Source organism: Hyperoodon ampullatus, assembly GCF_949752795.1.
Source record: "Hyperoodon ampullatus genome assembly, chromosome: 15".
In the NCBI taxonomy this organism is placed as follows: domain Eukaryota; kingdom Metazoa; phylum Chordata; class Mammalia; order Artiodactyla; family Ziphiidae; genus Hyperoodon; species Hyperoodon ampullatus.
The window spans coordinates 43317730-43337824 of NC_136928.1; the positions used below are offsets into that span (position 1 = coordinate 43317730).

At 37.5% G+C, this 20095-nt stretch overlaps 1 protein-coding gene across 3 annotated transcripts in view; it reads right to left on the reverse strand.

The window, feature by feature from the left end:
* Positions 1-20095, reverse strand: part of EML6 (EMAP like 6) — a gene marked incomplete at its 5' end in the record, with an annotated part of 331290 nt that overhangs the window by 107622 nt on the left and 203573 nt on the right. For all 3 annotated transcript variants that reach the window (XM_079720647.1, XM_079720646.1, XM_079720645.1), the window contains 6 exons: positions 2244-2350; positions 3300-3467; positions 10260-10472; positions 12623-12879; positions 14581-14718; positions 17316-17517. In XM_079720647.1, coding sequence (XP_079576773.1) covers positions 2244-2350; positions 3300-3467; positions 10260-10472; positions 12623-12879; positions 14581-14718; positions 17316-17517 — 1085 coding nt within the window. The remainder of the gene's footprint in view (positions 1-2243; positions 2351-3299; positions 3468-10259; positions 10473-12622; positions 12880-14580; positions 14719-17315; positions 17518-20095) is intronic.

Consider the following 20095-nt stretch of genomic DNA (forward strand, 5'->3'; position numbering starts at 1 on the left):
GCTATTATGTTTCTAAATCAATTTATATCCAGAAAATATATTACTTTTCTGATAAATAAGAAAGGAAATTAGTAAATAAAATTATCAATAAAATATAATTTAAATATTTTGTTATAATTTCTTCTAAGGCAAGAAATCTCTTGATGATTCAGAAATGTGTAAAATGTGGGCCACATGAATCATGGTGATCACTCTTTGGAATTATCTTTCTTTCATGACCTCATGAATCTTTCAGATCAGACTCTGGGATACAGAGCAAAGCTTTTGGTCTAACCTAGGACCTAAAATGTGCTGCTGACTGAGAGAACATTCTCGATAATTTAAATGTAGATAAAATCATGTAGCTAAAATTTTGTCTATCATGTATTTAGGCCCTACTATCAAGAGATATAAATTTAACACATTTAAATGAAATACAATTCATAATTTCTCATCTTCATATAGGAAAGTTTTCATTCAATCAAACTGCATTACAAAAAATCATGAAAATATTATAATGAAGTTCATATTTAGGATTTGACCAAAAATCGTTTAAAAAAAACGGAAGTCAGGAGATATCTCACTATTGCCTTGTCTATTACGGATGCAGTGATCACTACTGCCTTGTCTATTACAGATGCAGTGAACTAAGCTTTTAAAATCTAATGATAATTATTCATCTGAATTCATGATGCTTTCATCAGCTCATCAACTACTTTAGAGAACTGAATTCTAGTCTTGGCATTTCTACTGCTTATTTGAACAAGTCTCATAACCTCTGTGGGCCTCAAAGTCCCATCTGTAGAACAGACTCCCTGCTCAGGAACAACTCAGGAATCAAATATAGACAACATGAATTAAATAATCTAGGTGAAAACTTTAGAAAGTAAGGTATCACGGAGAATATATAAATCCTAGGCATGAATTTCAATTGAGTCATTCCTTTTCGTTCTTTTACTAGCACTATTTTTATCAAATAGAAACATCCCAATTAAAAAAATTGTATTTCTTTTTTCCCTAAATTGTATGTTTATTTTGCTTAAATTCCATTTCCCCTTGATATTAAGGTATAATATTTGCATATTAATAATTTCCTTTCAAGTCTTTATATTTAGTAGTTTTATAGCATAATATATTGTACCAATACACAGTCAAACCGATTTAGTCCTGAAGTTAACCTAAACCATCAGTTGGACTACTTTTGTACTAATCTAATTTTTCAAATACTGAATCAGTGAGTGACAATTATGGGTTGGGAAAAAAAGTCATCATCTGAAAAGCTGTACATTCAGAGTTTACGTAGAGGCAAAGCCAAGTAGCACATACCATGCGCGCTTTGGAGAGAAGCCCAGATCCACTACAGGCAATGTGGATGTGGGCAAAGTACTCAGCCTCTCAGGGGTTACTGTGGGGTTGGATTCGGTGTATGTAAAGCACAGGATGTGGCCCCATAGAGACACTTGATACATGGCAGCTGCCATAGGCCTATGTGGTAAGTTTCCATGGGGCAACACTGACGGTTGCTGTGTCTGAAATCTGAAATCTTATTCACTCCATGTTCACGTATGGAATCTGTTTCACATACCTCTGTTAAATGACAAGGAAGAAAATAGAACCCCTAGGGTTATCACCATTAAGAAGGTGATACCTGTCCAGATTCCAATGAAGGATTACGTGCTTTAATACACACAATTTAGTGCTAAAATTAAATGTCTATTTTCAAAAAATTTGGTTGTAATTGTTCAACTTTTCTACTAAAGATGATTTCTGACTGGAAGGATAATGTGCATTGTATTTGGGCTTTTACTTTAATTAAATGGATAACGGTCTCCATAAGTTAAGAGAGAAATGAGGACAACAGCTCATTTGCAAACTACCATGCCTCCAGGGATACCTATTCTATAAAGAAAACACATGCTTTAATGATCTGCTAAGAAAATGAAAAATCTTGTAACTTACTTGCACATTTTTCTGTAAAAAATATTTTAAAGTTTTAGCTGCCAGGAAGGCAGAAAACCCAAACTGTCATGGGTTCCATTTTGAAAATTTGCTACTACCTCTACTTAAAAATTTTTTACTGATATGATACAGTAAATGCCTTATTTCAAATCTGTACTTAAAGATAAGAAGTAGGCAATTTTCCTAATTCTTTTCTTGATTTTCTTCTGCCTAAGCACTAACCAATTTTAGTGCAATGTCCAAATTCAGTGAGATCGAGATTTGGGGTTATAAGGCATTTGTCATGGGGCTCTCTGTTTACTGACCTGGCGATCATAATTGATTTGAGTTTCTTGCTCAATATCAGAGTCCAACTCCGGCACGTCAGATAAATCCGAATCAGATTCTTCACTATAGGAATTGGAGCCACCTTCTGCAGAAACACCCAGTGAGAAACAAGCAGAAATTCTGAGACTCTAAATGGCTAAAACTTTTATTTAAAATTTTTTTCTCTCCTATTGAGGTCAATAAAAATAACTACACCATAGTTTTCATTTGTTGTAGATTCTTAAAACATCTTTTTTTCCCATCTTTTTGTTAAGTTCACCATACCTCTAACCCCCTTTTCAGGAGTATTACCAGACTAGGATAACTCCTCCCACTATTTCCACACTTCTATTAGATAACAGATCTTTGGGTTTTAAATCTTGCTTTGAAAGGGAAAAAAAGGGGGTGGGGGGGGGCTAGGTCTTCCCAAGGAGAAGGCTGGGACAGAAGGAGATCCAACCACTCAGTTCAGTAAAGACCCTCATTAGCCTGTTAACATGTCCACCCATGCTGGTAATTGCCATGGTCAAAACTGCTGCAGAACCCCTCCCAATAAGAACATCTCTTCACATATTACATGATCATTCCTGCCAACATCACAGTAAATTAAAGGACTATACACATCCATTGAACTGGAACACAGTGGCCCTGATTGTGGACCATTCTCTGAATGCCGTTCAGGAGGCAACTTCTATTCCAAATGTTACCTTGTCACCTGACCCAGCAGACCCACCACCTGTTAGAATCGTCCTAAGGAGGCTGAGATGTATCTGTTTGGGTTATTCTCAAAAGTTAATTCTTCATGTAAACCTTAGACCTTCAACTTGCATTTGGTATAAGCAAAATCCTTTGAAGAAAATTATCCAACTGACCCATACTCAATTGGCCCATATCTCAAAAGTTTTTCTGTTCTTTTTTTTTTAATGTTAAATTTATTGTAGGAATGAATTTTTCAAAACAGCTTTAACTCTTTACCTTCAGAAGAGATGTTAGACCATTCTTTGAAATTTTTATTGAAAAATAAATAGATGTTGAAAAATTATTACTGGTTTTACCCTGGGGTGCTGTTTCCAGCAGGCCATTGCTGACACCTTCTGGAATAAATCTCCACTGGAAAACCGAGTGGTCAGCCCCTCCTGTGCTTAATACCCACTGAAAGTCATGAGACCAGCGGACGTTTGTGACATGTGCAGAATGACCCACATACTTTCTAAATTTGGCTCCTGAAAAGATATTTTTGAGGAGAATATTAGTTGTGCAAAAAATAGAATTTGTTGGTTAAAAAATTACATTCTATTCATGTTGAGAAGTAAAAGCTTTAAATATATTAGAAAATATAATTTCAATCTTATATATAATAACAAACAATCAAATGCTCCAAAAGATATCTCAATCATTCCAGCATGGATTAAGCTAAAACTTGGTCTTAAAATTTAAGCCCTGTGTCTAAAGACACATCTGAACCTGTTCCAAATAACACCTACTGCTTCACTGATTCTGAAAATAAATGCAAAAGAATGAATATCTTACACATTGTTTAAATACAAGATGCAACAGGCAATCCTTTAACTGGGAAATGGAAAATACTTCTGTGGCGGGGCGGGGGGAGTAAAATTGTTGTTTGGGGTCATGTAGATGTAGAGTTGGGAGAATGAATTTTGTTTCTCTTAAATTGATTGCTTTACTCAGTAAACACCATCCCCAGGTAGTGAATGCAACAGAAAAGCTATGTGAACTTATATTTGTGGTTGAATAACTGCAGCAAAGTCTCCAGTGTATGGTGAGTAGATAGAAGCATAAAGGCACTCATGGAAATAAGCAAGATCCATCTTCTCATGTGGAGGCCTAGGACCCCAAAGACTATGAGAGATTTCTGGGGCCAACAAGCACACCATCCCTCCTTCAGAAATACTTCTACCTATTACAGCCCCTCTAAGCGAAATCTCTTTAACGGGGGAAAAGGCCATCTCTTCAACTATCACATGTTTAAAATTTAAATACCCACTGGAGAGGTAATGATTTAAATTTATATGTAGGCGAAAATGACTGCCACATGTCCCATCCCTGAGAGCATGTTCTGACCAGGTGAGGTTTTATTATATCAAGCCTTCCAAAAAAGACAGGGAGAATGCTGCCACAGAAGGGGAAAGGAAGGACTTGAGTCTCAAAAGCAACCATGCCCATTTCAAAGAGTTTCCTAAATCAGTTTTGGTAATTTAATAAAGTCAAACAGATTCCAACTCTGGTCAGCTGGAAATGCTGGCTGATGATAATTCAATAATTATGAAGTAAATATATATTCTTCCCATATCTCTATAGATCTTTGGGCTATTCTTTGCTGTCCTGACCTTTAGATCCTCCTCAGAGATGATTTAACCCATCTCTTTGTGATTGTTTAAAAAATGTCCACAATTCTAAAAAAATGTTAAACTCATAAAAGCACATGGTAGATTTGCAGTTATCAGGGACCTAGGGGGAAATGGGGAGATGCTGGTCAAAGATACACTTTCAGTTATAAGATGAATAAGTTCTGGGGATCTAACGTACACCATGGTGACTGTAGTTAATAATACCGTATTGTATATTTGAAAGTTGCCAAGAGAGTAGACCTTAAATGTTCTCACTACACACATACACATACATACACACACACACACACACACACACAGGATAACTAACTGAGGTGATGGATATGTTAACTAACTTTAAGGTAGTAATCATTTCACAACATATACACATATATGAAATCACCATGTTGTATACTTTAAACTTACACAATATTATTTGTCAATTTTATCTCAGTAAAGCTGGAAAAAATATGTCCACAAATTATTTGATACAAATCAAAACAGAGTATCTCAAAAGTGAAGGTATGTGACATCCAAGAGGAGGTTATAAAAGGCAGTACAGATGCCTCCTTGCTCTTTCTTGGATCTCTAGATACCATGTGATAAGGACACTCAAGCAGCCTATGGAGAGGCTCACATGGCAAGGAACTGAGGCCTCCAGCCAAGAGCCAGGTGAGTGAGCATCTTGGAAGTGGATCTTTGGCCTCAGTCTAGCCTTCAGATGACTGCAGCTTCATGAGAGACCTGGAGCTAGAATCAGCTGGCTAAGCTGCTCCTGAATTCCTGACCCCCCAAAACTGAGATAATAAATGATTATTGATTTAAGCTGCTAAATTTGGGAGGGAGGGGAATTTGTTTTACAGCAATAGCTAGCTCATACACCATTAGGAGGCTGGAACTAGAACCTGCAAAAGCATTAGTGTCATCAATATTCAGGCCTTATCTCGCTGATCATTCTTCCTTTCTCTCCCTCACTTGCTCTACTCTAGGCTCACTGGTCTTTTTGCATGCCAGGCCCTCTTCTGCCTCTAGGCTTTTGCACTTGTGTTCCCTCAGTCTGGAATGCTCTTTCCCTGCATCTCTGAATGGCTGGTTCTCTTATCTCCTTCAGTTTTCTAGTCAAATGAAACTATCAGTGAGCCCTGCTTTGACCATCCTACTTAAAACAGCAATACTACACTGCCCGACCTGAGCACTCTTTACTCCCATTGTTTGCTTTATTTTTCATCACAGCACTTCTCACCATCAGATGTGTTTATATTGTCTTGTTTATTGACTAGGTCCCCTCAGTAGAACAAGAGCTCCAGGGACTTGTGCTTGTTTTATTCATTGACATATCTCCAGCCTCTAGAATAGCACTTAAATATTTACTGACTAAATGAAGGCCACATCCATCTCTTCCAAGGTTTTCCTTAGGACAATGAGTGACTCTACAAGGCCTCCCTTTATTCTCTGGACCCTAAGGAAGGCTCAGCCCTCAGCCTTCATCTCCTCTCTATTGATTCTTTCTCCTTGGCTTTAAATACTGTTGATACTCCCTCAGCTGCCAAACATTCATCTCCAACCCTGAACTCTCCCAAGAGTGTTGACAGCTTGTGTGCTATGCCCACTTGGATGTCTAACAGGCGCCTCAAACTTATCACAGAAAAACCAGGAGTTTCCCCTTCCCCTCCTACTCTGTTACCACCATGAAACACACACACACACACACACACACACACACACAAAACCTTTTCCTTTCTCATTTTCCCATCTCTATAGATGGTGCTACCATCCACCCCATTGCTCAAACCTAAAACTTAGGAGTCTTCCTCAATTCCTCTCTTTCCCTCTATTCCCACACCCAATCCATCAGCAAGACCTTCAGCTCTACCTTGACACTGTTTCCTAATCTCAACCATCTCTCTTCAGGTCTGTTCCTGACACCTTTGTCCAAGTCACATCATCTTTTACCCAGGCTCTTGCAATAATCTCTCTACTTGAAGCCTCCCCTTCTCTATTCCATCCCACACAATATCAAAGTGGTATTTTAAAAACTTAAATTGCTCATGTCACTCTTCCATTTAAAACCCTCAACAGTTTTCCACTGCACTTAGAATAAGACCCACGTTTCTAGCAGTTGCTTCAAGGCCCTTCATGCCTGGCCCCTACTGCCCTTCCAGCCTTGGAGTGCACAGCTCTCCCCTCGTTCATCATGCTCTAGACACACTGACCTTTCTGTTCCTGCATCAAGCTCATCCAAGCGCTGCTGAAGGCCAGCACTTTCCCCTCCAAGGTCTAGGGTTTCTGCAACTCAAGTCTTACAGTATCCAGGACACTTCTCATAGGAGGTAGTTGTTCAAGGATTGTGTGTGTGTGTGTGTGTGTGTGTGTGTGTGAAGGATTAATGGAATGGCAGCACACAAGTGAAACATGGAGATCCTCGGCCTTGAGCCTCCCCTAGGAGCATGGGTAGATGCCAAGGGTGTTAAGATATGGCAAATGTCAATGAGCAAGGCTTTGGATTTTACCTCATGTCAGTGTCTGGGGGGTGATGGTAAAACAGGATGTACTCTAAATGACACCAGGGAAAATTATCAGTATCGATCCTAATTATTTTAAGATTTCAAAACTGTCAAAAGGAAATGAGGAAAACAAATTGGTTCAGCTATGTAAAAATAATATGAATTGTAGTCATTTTCATTAACTGCAGAACACTTATCTCTAATTATTATGCAAAAGAATACTATGTACACATAATCATAAATGTGTCAATTAACTTGTGAGTTTTATCTAATCACAATGGAAAACTATAATGTTTACTCAGTCTCCACACTTTCTCATAGTCATCAGTCCCTGCTAATATTTGGGTGTTTACAGGTTCAAAAGTTGGGGGAATACTTGTCACTGGTACCTTGGTTATAGGGAGACAAGTTCCACCAACTTTTACCATTCTCATCAGCAACACTCTTTATAAACTTCTCCACCAGTAGCTTTAGCACAAAAAGGCTCCAAGAGCCTAAATGACTCTGAGGCAAATTGCAAGATGTATAAACAATGTGTCATGAAAAGTAGAACAAGTCAGTTTGCTATGAGGACATGGATACTTCTGCAGATTGTTGAGGTGGGTTTTATTACTCTCACCATACTGTCACTCTGGCTGTCAATGTCTCCTTGTTCATTCAGATGTCTCCTGGCTGCCTTCATCCTCAGGGTTGTTTTACATATAAGGGTATCTCATTTTGACTAACAGCACTATTCATTGTACCTCCCTACCTGCCTCCCCCATCCTAATAAGCTAACCCAAGATCTACATCTCCATTGCTATTTTCTAGACCCAAGTCTATCCTACAAGGCTCAGTGACTCATAGGAAATACCAACTCTCACTGAATTCCCAAGTCCTGATACTTGATACCAATAGTATTGCTTCTGACCCTCATGATGTTTCTTCTGATTCCTGAATTTCCAGATGCCTTCTGGTTGCCTAACTTAACTTCTGCAAGTACATTACTCAATTTAACAAGACACGCCCTATTACTCAAAAGACCCATTATGGAGAAAGAGAACAGTTTGAATTAGGCATGTTGAGGTAATGTTGTACCTCAAGCATTTTAATCTGATGGTCATTTTGTCAAGTGGAAGTGATGGTGGTTTTGCTATGCATTTTACGTTCAATTTTTTACCATAATTGTCACTGCTTCAAAACTGCCAGTTAGCTGAAAATGACTTTCTGATGACATTTTCAATCCCTTTCCTTGCTTATTCTAAAAATCGTTCAAGTGAAAGGGTTTTCAGGCAACAGCATATCCCTACTGCTGATCAGATTTTCAGGGTGCAGGCAGGGAGTCTCAGAAAAGCCTGTGTATGGGCTTTGCCTAAACTTTTGAAGGAAGAAGAGGACAGGGTCATTACATGATTAATTCAGTCACATTCTACAAAACCTGACAGTGCCAGAAAAATTGAAGTGACAAGATTTTAACAACAATAAAACAAAAGGACAAAACGCAAGGGCAGAAACGGTTGTTTTGAATCAAACTCTCTCAAAAATTTCACCAGTTATCAGTCTCCCAAAAGCAAAAATGAACAAATGGGACCTAATCAAACTTATAAGCTTTTGTACAGCAAAGGAAACCATAAACAAAATGAAAAGAACCTACAGAGTAGGAGAAAATATTTACAAATAATGCAACCAACAGGGCTTAACTTCCAAAATATACAAACAGCTTATACAACTCAACAATAACAAAACAAACAACTCAATCAAAAAATGGGCGGAAGATCTAAATAGACATTTTTCCAAAGAAGACATACAGATGGCCACCAGGCACATGAAAAGGTGCTCAACATTGCTAATTATTACAGCAATGCAAATCAAAATTACAATGAGGTACCACCTCGCAACAATCAGAATGGCCATCATTAAAAAATCTACAAATAACAAATGCTGGAGATGGTGTGGAAAAAAGGAAACCCTGATGCATTGTTGGTGCAGCTACTATGGAAAACAGTATGGAGGTTCCTCAAAGAACTAAAATTAGAGTTACCGTATGATCCTGCAATCCCACTCCTGGGCATATATCCAGACAAAACTACAATTCAGAAAGATACACGCACCCCAATGTTCAAGCAGCATTATTCACAAGAGCCAAGACAGGGAAGCAACCTAAATGTCCATTGACAGATGAATGGGTAAAGAAGATGTGGTACATATATACAATGGAATATTACTTAGCCATAAAAAAGAATGAAATAATGCCATCTGCAGCAACATGGATGCAACTAGAGATTATCATACTAAATGAACTAAGTCAGAAAGAGACAAATACCATATGATATCACTTATATGTGGAATCTAAAATATGACACAAATGAACTTATCTACCAAACAGAAACAGACTCACACACACAGAGAACAGATCTGTGGTTACCAAGGGGGAGGGGGTTGGGGGAGGAATGGATTGGGAGTTTGGGATTAGCAGATGCAAACTATTAATATACAGAACAGATAAAACAACAAGGTCCTAATATACAGCACAGGGAACTATATTTGATATCCTGTGATAAACCATAATGGAAAAGAATTTTAAAAAGAGTGTATATATTTGTATAACTAATTCACTTTCTGTACAGCAGAAATTAACACAACACTGTATATCAATTATACTTCAATAAAAAAAATTTCACCAGTTACGTAAGTCTGGTGTGCAAAATTAGTGCTATCAGAAGGGGTCCACAAATTGTATTATCACCACAACAATCACTTTCAGATTTTACTTTAAATATGTCTATAAGGATTTGCTTTGCTTCCTATGTATAAGCACAATTAGCTGTAACACATAAAAGAATTTTAATTACAATATTTTAATGTAACATGTAATTTAAATTATATTTATGTAGATATAAGTAAAATAGAATACAACTTGTTTAAAACATGAAACATGAAGTTTATGAATCACGAAATGTTGAGTAACATCTCTGTTAACAAATGCTGACTTAAATTTGCAAAACCACGTTTCAGAATGTCAAAAGCAGAAGATAGCAAACTTTCTATTGAAAAGTGTTAGAGTAAATATAAAGATAAAATGAATAGTCTGCAGTAACAGACATCAAGAAAATAAGCCTTAATTATACTGTATGTATATTCTAGATCAAATCTTCATTTAATGAAACATTTCTTTTGGCCTTACCTTTCTTGAGACAAGGAAACTTAAACAATTTAACCAGTCCAAAATCATCTCCAGATACCAGTACTGAGTTGTTGTAATTTGCATCCACTGAGTTGATGTCAGTGACATCAGTGTATTTTGGCCAAATCCCACTCACTTCTGGGCCGTTCACACATGTCCAGGAGGCCCAGGGAATCCCTTTGATTTCTTCTTTACTTGTTAAAGGCTTCCCAGCTGAAAATAATCAATAACTTTTAATATAATGTTACATTTAAATAAAATCATATTCTAATTTACTTCATTCATTTTTCTCATAGAGGTCTAAAACCTTTGTTTTAAAATGCTTATAAACCAAGGAAATTATAAATTCTAATCTCTTTCCCCAAATGGTGATTTTTTTTTTTTTCTAGCAGGGTTTAAAGGAAGCACATGCTCAAAACTCCGATAGGAGAAAGAAAATGATCATGGTACTAAATCTAATGTCTTAAACTACTGATATTTACTTGACCTTAATTATTTAGATACAGATGATATTATGTTTTGTGTTATTGATGAAATGACTAGTATTAAATTATATATTATCATATTTAGTTACTAACATTTTGCCAGGTTTTTAAAGAGTTTATTCTGAACTCCTACTTTTCATAATTCAAGGAACCATAGAAGTGATTTTTTACAAGTCAGCCTCAATTAATTAGTGGAAAAAATGAAAGGATTTTCTATTTAAATTTTAAAGGGCTAGACAATGAAAATCCACCAAATTTTGATGAAATAAATGTAATTAGCTGGGGAAAATAGTCCCGACAATTGTTCTAGGTATGGTCCTATGTGTGGGGCACAATACAGAGTTTTCACCAGCAGTTGGTAAGGGACGTCCCCAGGGAGCACAAAAAGGAGGAAGCCCATGGATAAAGAAAAGCTTGGAAAAATGCTTAGTCATGCACAATTTAAAAATTCAAAATCAAGACAATTAAGTGTATTACCTCATACTTTCCCCCTCAAAAATAACAAATATTTTCAAATAAAGAACCTATGAGAATAGATGCTCGTGTACATTACTGGTGCACTGTCAAATTGGCAATTCTAGACTCTAACAGAGCATTATATAAAAATCCATTATGAAGACCACAGAATCGGAGAGTTTATAGTCTGAACATAGTCTTGGATCCAGTGTTCCTGCTTTAAAGAATATAGTCCAAGGAAGTAATTCACAAGAGAAAATCCCACCTCTACAAAGATATTTGGATCTACACTGTGTGTACCAGCAAAGATACACTGGTATCTTTGATATCACTGAGTAGGGTGTTACTTTGTTACTGCAAACGACAAAAATGTGTTCCATATTTTTTCACATATGAAAATATATATGAAATACTGTCAAGCAGAGAAAGTAGACACAAAGAAATATGTACCTAGTAAAGGTATACTGATGAATTGATATAGGGCAGAGACTATTAAAAATGTTGAAGATATGTCACACCTTGTTTTATGATAAAATTGATTTTTCAATAAAAAATTAAAATACAATTATTTGAGGTCAAGATTCATGTTAAATATCAAATTTTTCCTTTTACATTATAAAAAATCATTAATCAAAGATTGTAATACAGAAATCTGTCTTTTATTTATGACATTTTAACATTACAGGTTAAATGTTACTAAATGAGTATTATATAAATAAGATGAATAAGATGAATCTATTATAGAAGTTATAGTGGGGGTTACAAATAAAATTTGTGGGTTTTTAAAATCCCAATGAGCACATTTCCCCAAATAATTGTATAATAAGGGCTTCCAATTATGAAGGACACAAAAGAGATGAAAGCAATCATAGTAGTTGACTGTAATCCTCAAATCTTCAGTATTTTTTAAGTATTTTCCTACTAGTTTTTCCTTTTTCTTATCTTTAGGCATTCTTTATATATTATAGGTGTATAGTTGACCCTCAAACAACTTGAGGGCTAGGGCCACCAACTCTCCACGCTGTCGAAAATCCATGTATAACTTAGAGTTGACCCTCTGCATCCATGGTTCCACAACCACAGATTCAAACAACCTCCTACCATGTAGTACTGCAGTATTTACTACTAAAAAAATCTGCACAGAAGTAGACTGGTGCAGTTCAAACTTGTATTGTTCATGTATATCCTTTGTCCATTATAACAATTCCAAGTATTTATGCCCATCATGGTCTCTTTTGTTGTGCAATAATTTTTTATTTTAATGTGTTCCAATTTATAAATCTTTTCTTTGAGAGTTTGTGGTTTCAGGGTCTTGTTTCAGAAAACATTCCTTGCCCTGAGGTCCTAAGAATATCCTCATATATTTTCTGCCATGGTTCAGAGTTGTGCTTTGTACAAACATTCATTGCCCTTGTGACTTACATGGCATTTTGTAGAACAGCTGTTCTCCAGCACCGTCATTAGTTTGCAAGTATTTACTATCCAAAGACCAGTCAATGTGTGTGATGAAACTGAGAGACTTGTTGCATTCTCCTATTTTCTTATATCGCTGGGCGACAGCGTAGATATCTACAGGGCCATCATTGGATCCCACTGCCAGATAAGAACCATCTGGAGAAAATTTCATTTCATGAATGACTTCTTTTCGATCTTTGATATGAACCACTTCTGTCATATCTCTATAAGAATAGAAAAGCAAAGCGATAAGCAGCAAATCTAGAGATAGGAACCCCAAGTCATGTTTTAAAATCTGTGTGCCACAGAAAAAAATTACTTTGAAAGGGAGAGAAAAACTACAGGAATTAGATAATTAACTTTTATGGAAAGATATAAAATATTATTTAGTTCATGGCCGATGTAGGAGAAATTAAACATTTTAAATAATACTTTGGGCTCCCAAAGTAAAAAACAAAACAATTTTAATGAAATGCATTTTCACTTTCATGTTCAATTACATGTATTCTTTTTCTCTAAAACTTTTTATTAAAATTTGGGGTTTGTAAAATTGTTTTAAAAATATGTCACAGAGAAAGGTAAAACATATCAAGGTTAACATAAAAATAAACTATCTTTCTAATACTTTAAGAACAAGAAACCAGTGACTGTTAAGCTTGATGCTTACTGTAAAAAGAGCAAGTCCAAAAAGCAGAAGAGGAAAACTACTTTTTTAATGTTGAATTTTTATGTAATTATTTAACTTTCACTATGAAAGGTCAATAATGCCTATATTGAATCACTGGAATATTCTGTATCCTTTCTGATAATTTCTACTCTTATTTGAAAGCTCACTGAGGCTTTTCCCCCATAGCTACAAGACAAGATTATGACTAGCAGGTCCCCTGAACTAGTAATGATGCCTTCATCAACTCTAAAATGAACTGAATGCATAAATAATGCCAAATATTTGCTTCCACATAATAATTTCTCATACCTGCTATCATTTACTAATAGCATTATAGTTTACTATAATGCCATAAAATAGGTGTGGGAGGATTGTTTTTTGGCTTGGGAAATCCATCAAAAAGAAAATTTGGTAATTAGCTATCTTTTCACACATCACTAAGCAAAGAAAGAAAATGTTGCCCACCCATTTGGTAATAAGTTGTGTGGCTGGTGATGAGGATTTAGTGTAATAAACCATGCCAAGAGCTATATAGAATTTGCTGTGTGTGAGAGATGCAGTATCTAATCTACAGCTACATTTCCTTTCTGTAATCACAAAATGTGTAATCCAAAAGAATAATCAATGTGTTCAAAGAATTACAAGGGTGGGTCATAATTTTTGTCCAGTAGAAATAATATAGGAGGTTAACAAATATGAAATGTTCCATTTTATTGGTGATTATAGGTAGAAAAATCTTTACTTAAGTTTACCTCTAAAAATTTAGTGCTGTTGGAGGCTGCTTTCTTCTTTCTTCCTCTTTTCTTGGCTTATTACAAGCCCATAATCTCTTATCTAAAACCCCTGGGACCAGACAAGCTTGGGAGTTTATTATTCATTGGATTTTAGAAAGGTTTGCATACAATCTATTACATAAGATCCCCAGTAGGAGTTAAGACAGCAACCCCTTTTGAACATGTTAATATTTTTGCAGCAAATCACAAGATACATGACTATCCCTACTAAGAGAGTAATAGACTGTAAACAATCTCACATCCAGTTCACTGGGTCAGGCAGTGCTGCCAAACAAGTTACCAAAGAACTTCGGATGCTCAGAGTGTTTGGATTTTGAAACTATATACAGGCGGTTGTGAATCTACAGTGCTCCTATTCAAAACAGTAAATGCATTTTTCCTAAGGTCCTGGCATACATTCTGACCAGGAGAATTAATTTTAACAAAAGAGTATCTCTAATGTCACTTTCAGTATCAGTACGTGCCTGACTCGGAGAACAATGAAAGATCCGTCCTTCATGCCCAGGGCCAACTGAGATCCATCGGGGCTGAAAGCAACGCTTCGAACGGCTTCCTCCATGTTACAGCGGGCAATCAAGGCATGGTCTGCCAGGCTCCACAGCCTAAGCACAGTTCAAAGTCAAAGACAAAACAAAACAACTTCTCATAGTCATCAGCCAGCCCAAGGCCGAAGGCCTGTTCACCACTGCGATAACAACAAGAAAGACTGCAGTAACCTCACACCAGTGTCCTTCCTCTTGGCATGTCTGGGAATCTGGGAAAGTGTTTAGTCTATCTTTATGTGATTTTCACCATTTGAAATACCCATCAAGAAATATAAAATGAGATAACATTTCCAAAGATTTTGAGATTCATAAAATAAGGAAATTTTAAACACTACTTCACACAAAATTATACTTTTCTCTTTGGAGATTAAAAATTGTTCTGGATTTATACCAATGGCTGTTAATAACACATAGGATAAGAAGTGCTACTAGATGCTGTTGTTGCTTTAAAAAAAAAAAAATACGAGTTCCCTTCTAGTAACTGTGTTATGTAAGCACATACAGATTGAAATACACATTACATTTGTTGGCCTCCTGAGCAAGACGAAGTATTTCAGATGGAGAAGAACGAATGATACCCCTGCCCAGGATGGTTCCAAAGTTGGCTGTACACAGTCATATGCTGTCACTCCTCATGAGCTCCCTGGGTGCCCCACTGCTGATAGGTCCCCTCTTGGTTGGGGCCGGGGCAGGGGGGGATACTTCGCCATGCCCCTGGCTGATGAGCACAGCTACTGCTGGAGAAACAGAGGTCAAGTGCAAGTGCCACTAACAGAATTTTCAGCAGCTCCTTGGAACACCTAATCCAGGCACCTCAAACTGAGAGAACATGAACTAAATATTTGGAGACACAAATAAAGGTTTCCATGTGAGATGCAATTGCGGCATCTGACCTCTCTCTGCTACTACTCTGAAGACAGTCTTCTCCTAACGTGCAAACAACAATATCTGCGAGGGGGTCTGAGAATCGAAGTTCTGTGATAAAGAACCATGAGTAATTCAAATGCGGTGCAATTTCTCTAAATGCATTCCGCCTTCAGGAGGGATGGTGGCATGCGCCTTGCAATGCAGGGCTGCGCAGTGAATAGTTTACTGATCCCTTAGGCAGCCTGCACTGTTCAGCCTAAAGCTTATGGTATGCTTTCAATACCTTGTCCATTATTCATAATCTCATGCTGTTTTTAGCCTTGTACTATTTTAAGCAACGTAAGCTTTGCTTGACTAGCATGAAGAAACCATCACTCCTCAGCAAACTGCACTAATCTTATAAAGCCACTAAGCTAATCTTTATCAAGAAATTATGACTTATACCCTTCCTAAATTTCAATACTCTGTAAAACTTCCATTTAAAATTTTAGCTAAATTAATCGTTAAGGAAAGTAATACAAATTCTGGCAGTAAGGGCTCTTTTCAATTCTAAGACTCAACACAGTTGTTCAAATATAAAAGCCAAAAACTTTCTTGAAATCCCTTCTATCTGGATGGGTATGAATCGAGTTTCTTGGGTGTTTGAATAACTTGGCATTGGTTTGGCTCAGAGTAATGGAAGGAAAAGGAAGAGAGGAAGAGGAAGTGAGTAAAGAGAAGTATAAGCCAAATAAACATTTATGTCACATGAAGAGATAACTGTAATTGTTTTCACTGATTTTTAGACTGATGAGGCTTTAGTGCTCAGCAGAAGCTCAAAAATGGTTTTCTCTTTGGATTTATGCTTTTCTAATGAGTATACTCATTGCATCTTGATTCAATTCACAAACATACAGAATAAGGGCGGGGTGGGGGGAGCAGTGACCTTTAGTCTAGTTTACAGTGCTCCACTTTAGCTATTCAAACCCAGAAGCAGTAATCCATCAACTGATTATCAAAATCAGTCTCTTCCTCTCACTGTCAGGGACTCTCTTTCTGGCCTGCTTGTTGTTGAGCACACTTAAAGCTCAGTAGTACGGAAATACTGGAATCAGTGTAATAGTCTTCATCTCACACTTGCAAATCAGTCTTTCAACAGTCTCAAGAACATTGGAAGCATAATTTTGCTCATTTTACTACTGTCGTGTTCTCAAATAACAAGTGATCCATAGCGAGAACACTTGAGGCCCTAAAAAAATGGGCATATTTTCTTAGGAACCCACACTTTCCTTTGATTTGAAGACATTGTAAATTCTCACAGGGAATTTTGAGCAAAGAAAGAATTAATGACTCACGTGCTAAAGACGACTTTGAAAATCAGAATTTCAGTTCTCTTGGTGATGTTTAGTCTGTGACTAAACTGATGGTGAGTGACTCAGCTGTGAAACTGCCAAGCTGCCTCCAGCAGGACCCAAGGTACGAGGAAGAAACATGATCTTATCACAGATGAGTGCACTCAGCTTACATCTTCAGCTGGAAGAGACCTGGAGGCCAATCTAACCAGCAGTAGTGAATTTTCACTTCTAAGAACATTTTCTTGACTTAAGATGGAGCCAAAGAAAGATAGCAACAACAAAAGGTCAAGAAGCCAACTGTCGTTAAGCAAAATGGCTTAACATTCTGTTTGGAAATTGTGAGGTTCTGCCCTGTGGCTTATCCTTCTCTTAAAGTAATAAACAAATTTGGGCAAAATGAATGTTATCCCAGGGAGGTGAGTGAGGTTACAGCCACCACTGCTGGGGCCTCACCTGACAGAGCGGTCATCGCTGCCTGTCACAGCCAGCGGCTTCTTGGGGTGCAGGGCCAGAGCCCAGAGCTCCCCCTCGCAGTGGCCCTGAAGGATCAGCATTGGCTTGTCCCGTTCTCGCACGATCACTTCAAATATCTCGCTGTCCTGGGTCCCTGCTAGAAGGCGGTCTGCTTTCCAGCACACACTCCGGATAGAGAGGCCTGACAAAAATAAATGAATAAAATAAACACATATCTCCACACCATTCACAAATAAAACACCTAAAGTTAATACCCTGTCACGGGGATAGCATCTAAGGCAACACATCTGAACAATGCCTGGGGGTGGAGAATCAACTCCACACACCACCCTGTGTTATTGACCACTGCCTTCTGTGTGTTAGTTGTTCCCCTGACCCCCTGTGATTTATTTTGTAAAAGAGTGATTGCTCTTTCCTGTCTGACTTAGGCTAACTGTGTGTTTCTACAGCAGGGTCTATATTAAATACAACATCTTAAAGTGAATATAAGAACAGGAATTGGTCTTTATGAAAACCTAACCCTCTTTGAAACAATTTCCTTCTGATTTGCTATGGAAAAGTTAATAATCACTTCAATCTTTAGGATGCTAACATTGTAATACAATTATACGTGGGTGATACTACAGAACGGTTAATTATCATATTAGGCAAGTTTAGTATGTATTTGATCAGAACCTAGACTCATTCTGGATAAATAGATGCACCCATGTCCCAGAAATATGCAAATGAAACTCTAATTTCAGTCTCAGAATACTATGAAACATCTGAAGATGTTTTTCCTCACTGACTTAACGATTTATGGAATCTTCTCTAAAAGCACAGTACTCCCTTTTAAATCCAACCTTCCTCTGTATTATTCCATCCTCTTTAGGCAGATCCCCACTTGCCTGCCCGAGTGTTGATCTGGGCTTCTCTCAGTCTGTTCTATTCCTCACCAGCTACATTATTTACTTACATAGTGAATTTTCTCACGTCTGAATTAGAAATACAGAAGCAATCCCATTTTCATAACTACTTTAAACTACTTAAGGATGTGATAAGCTTTGAGATCTGAGTTGTCTCCCCATCTGGCTTTGTGTCTTTTGTGTAGAAAGTGCCAGAAGTCAGAGCACCTGGACTTCAGTACTGCTCTGCACCTGACTGGCCAGACATACCAAGGAGAGTCCCCTTTTCTCTGGGGACCAGTTTTTCTTCCCTTAAATGCAGACTGTAATTATGGAGACCATGTAATTTATCATCCAAATCAGGACCCCTCTGCAAGTAAAAGCAGGCTCTAGAAATAATTAAATTTACATAAGTTTGTAAAATATTTATTAACCAAGAAAGAAGCTTTATTATATTGAAAAACCTATTAAATAATTCTATCAAAAATATTTTCAAATCTAGAATTATAATGACACTTTATCGCAGAATGAAAGGTCTAGAACAGAGGGATAAGTAGGCAGACACACAGAAGATTTTTAGGGCCATGAAACTCCGTAGGACCTATAATGGTAGGTATATGTTATTATACATGTGTCAAAACTCACAGAATATACAACACCAACCGTGAACCCTAATGTGAGCTATAGGCTTTCGGTGATGATATGTCAATGCAGGTTCATCCACTGTAACCAATGTACCATTCTGGTGGGCAATGTTGATAGGGAGGCTGTGTGTGTATGAGGACAGAGGTATACGAGAAATCTCTGTACCTTCCATTCAATTTTGCTGTGAACCTAAAACTGCTCTAAAAAAAAAAAATCTATAAAAAAAATCCAGGAAAAATGCTGGGACAATATAAGGTTTAATTGGGGGTATCTGGACACCATAACTGAAATCCTCATTTATTTTTTTTAATATTTATTTTTGGCTGTGTTGGGTCTTCGCTGCTGTGTGTGGGCTTTCTCTAGTTGCGGTGAGCGGGGGTTACACTTCATGGCAGTGCACGGGCTTCTCATTGCAGTGGCTTCTCTCGTTGTGGAGCATGGGCTCTAGGCACGCGGGCTTCAGTAGTGGTGGCACACAGGCTTAGTAGTTGTGGCTCACAGGCTCCAGAGCACAGGTTCAGCAGTTGTGGTGCACGGGCTTAGCTGCTCTGTGGCATGTGCGATCTTCCTGGACCAGGGCTCGAACCTGTGTCTCCTGCATTGGCAGGCGGATTCTTAACCACTGCATCACCAGGGAAGTTCCTGAAATCCTCATCTTAACTCACTGTGGTCTTGAAAGCATCCAATGAGATAATGAATTTATTTACAAAAAGTATTTTTTTTTAATGTACAAGGCTATTATTACATGAGATAACTCTCTTTACTTCCTGCTCTGAATTCATTGTTATGTGTCTTGAAATGGAAGGAGACAGCACACAGGCAGATTTATTATTCCTGCTGTGAGTAGTAAGTAGGGATACCTTGGCAACGGCTAGTTCAGGGTCACTCAAAATCTTCCACTGCAAACATCACGACGGGCTTTCAAGGTTGAAAAGGACAGATGTGTGGGGAAAGCAGTCGGGATAAGATGGCAAGCTGACAGTGCAGGAAGCTCAGCTAAGGAGGAAAGAATCCTTTTGCTACTGTCCCTTTCTTATCTTTTTCCCATGCCTTATTATTAACATGTTCTTATTTTCTCTAGGAAGGGGGTGAATTTGTTGTCTCCCCAGCAGGCTTTGCATCATCTACAATTTTATTACAGGAAAGGTATAATACTTTGTTCTTCAGAAACAGGAAGTAAATAGGGATATTAATTATATTCCAAAATTGGCAAAAAAAAATTAAAGAATT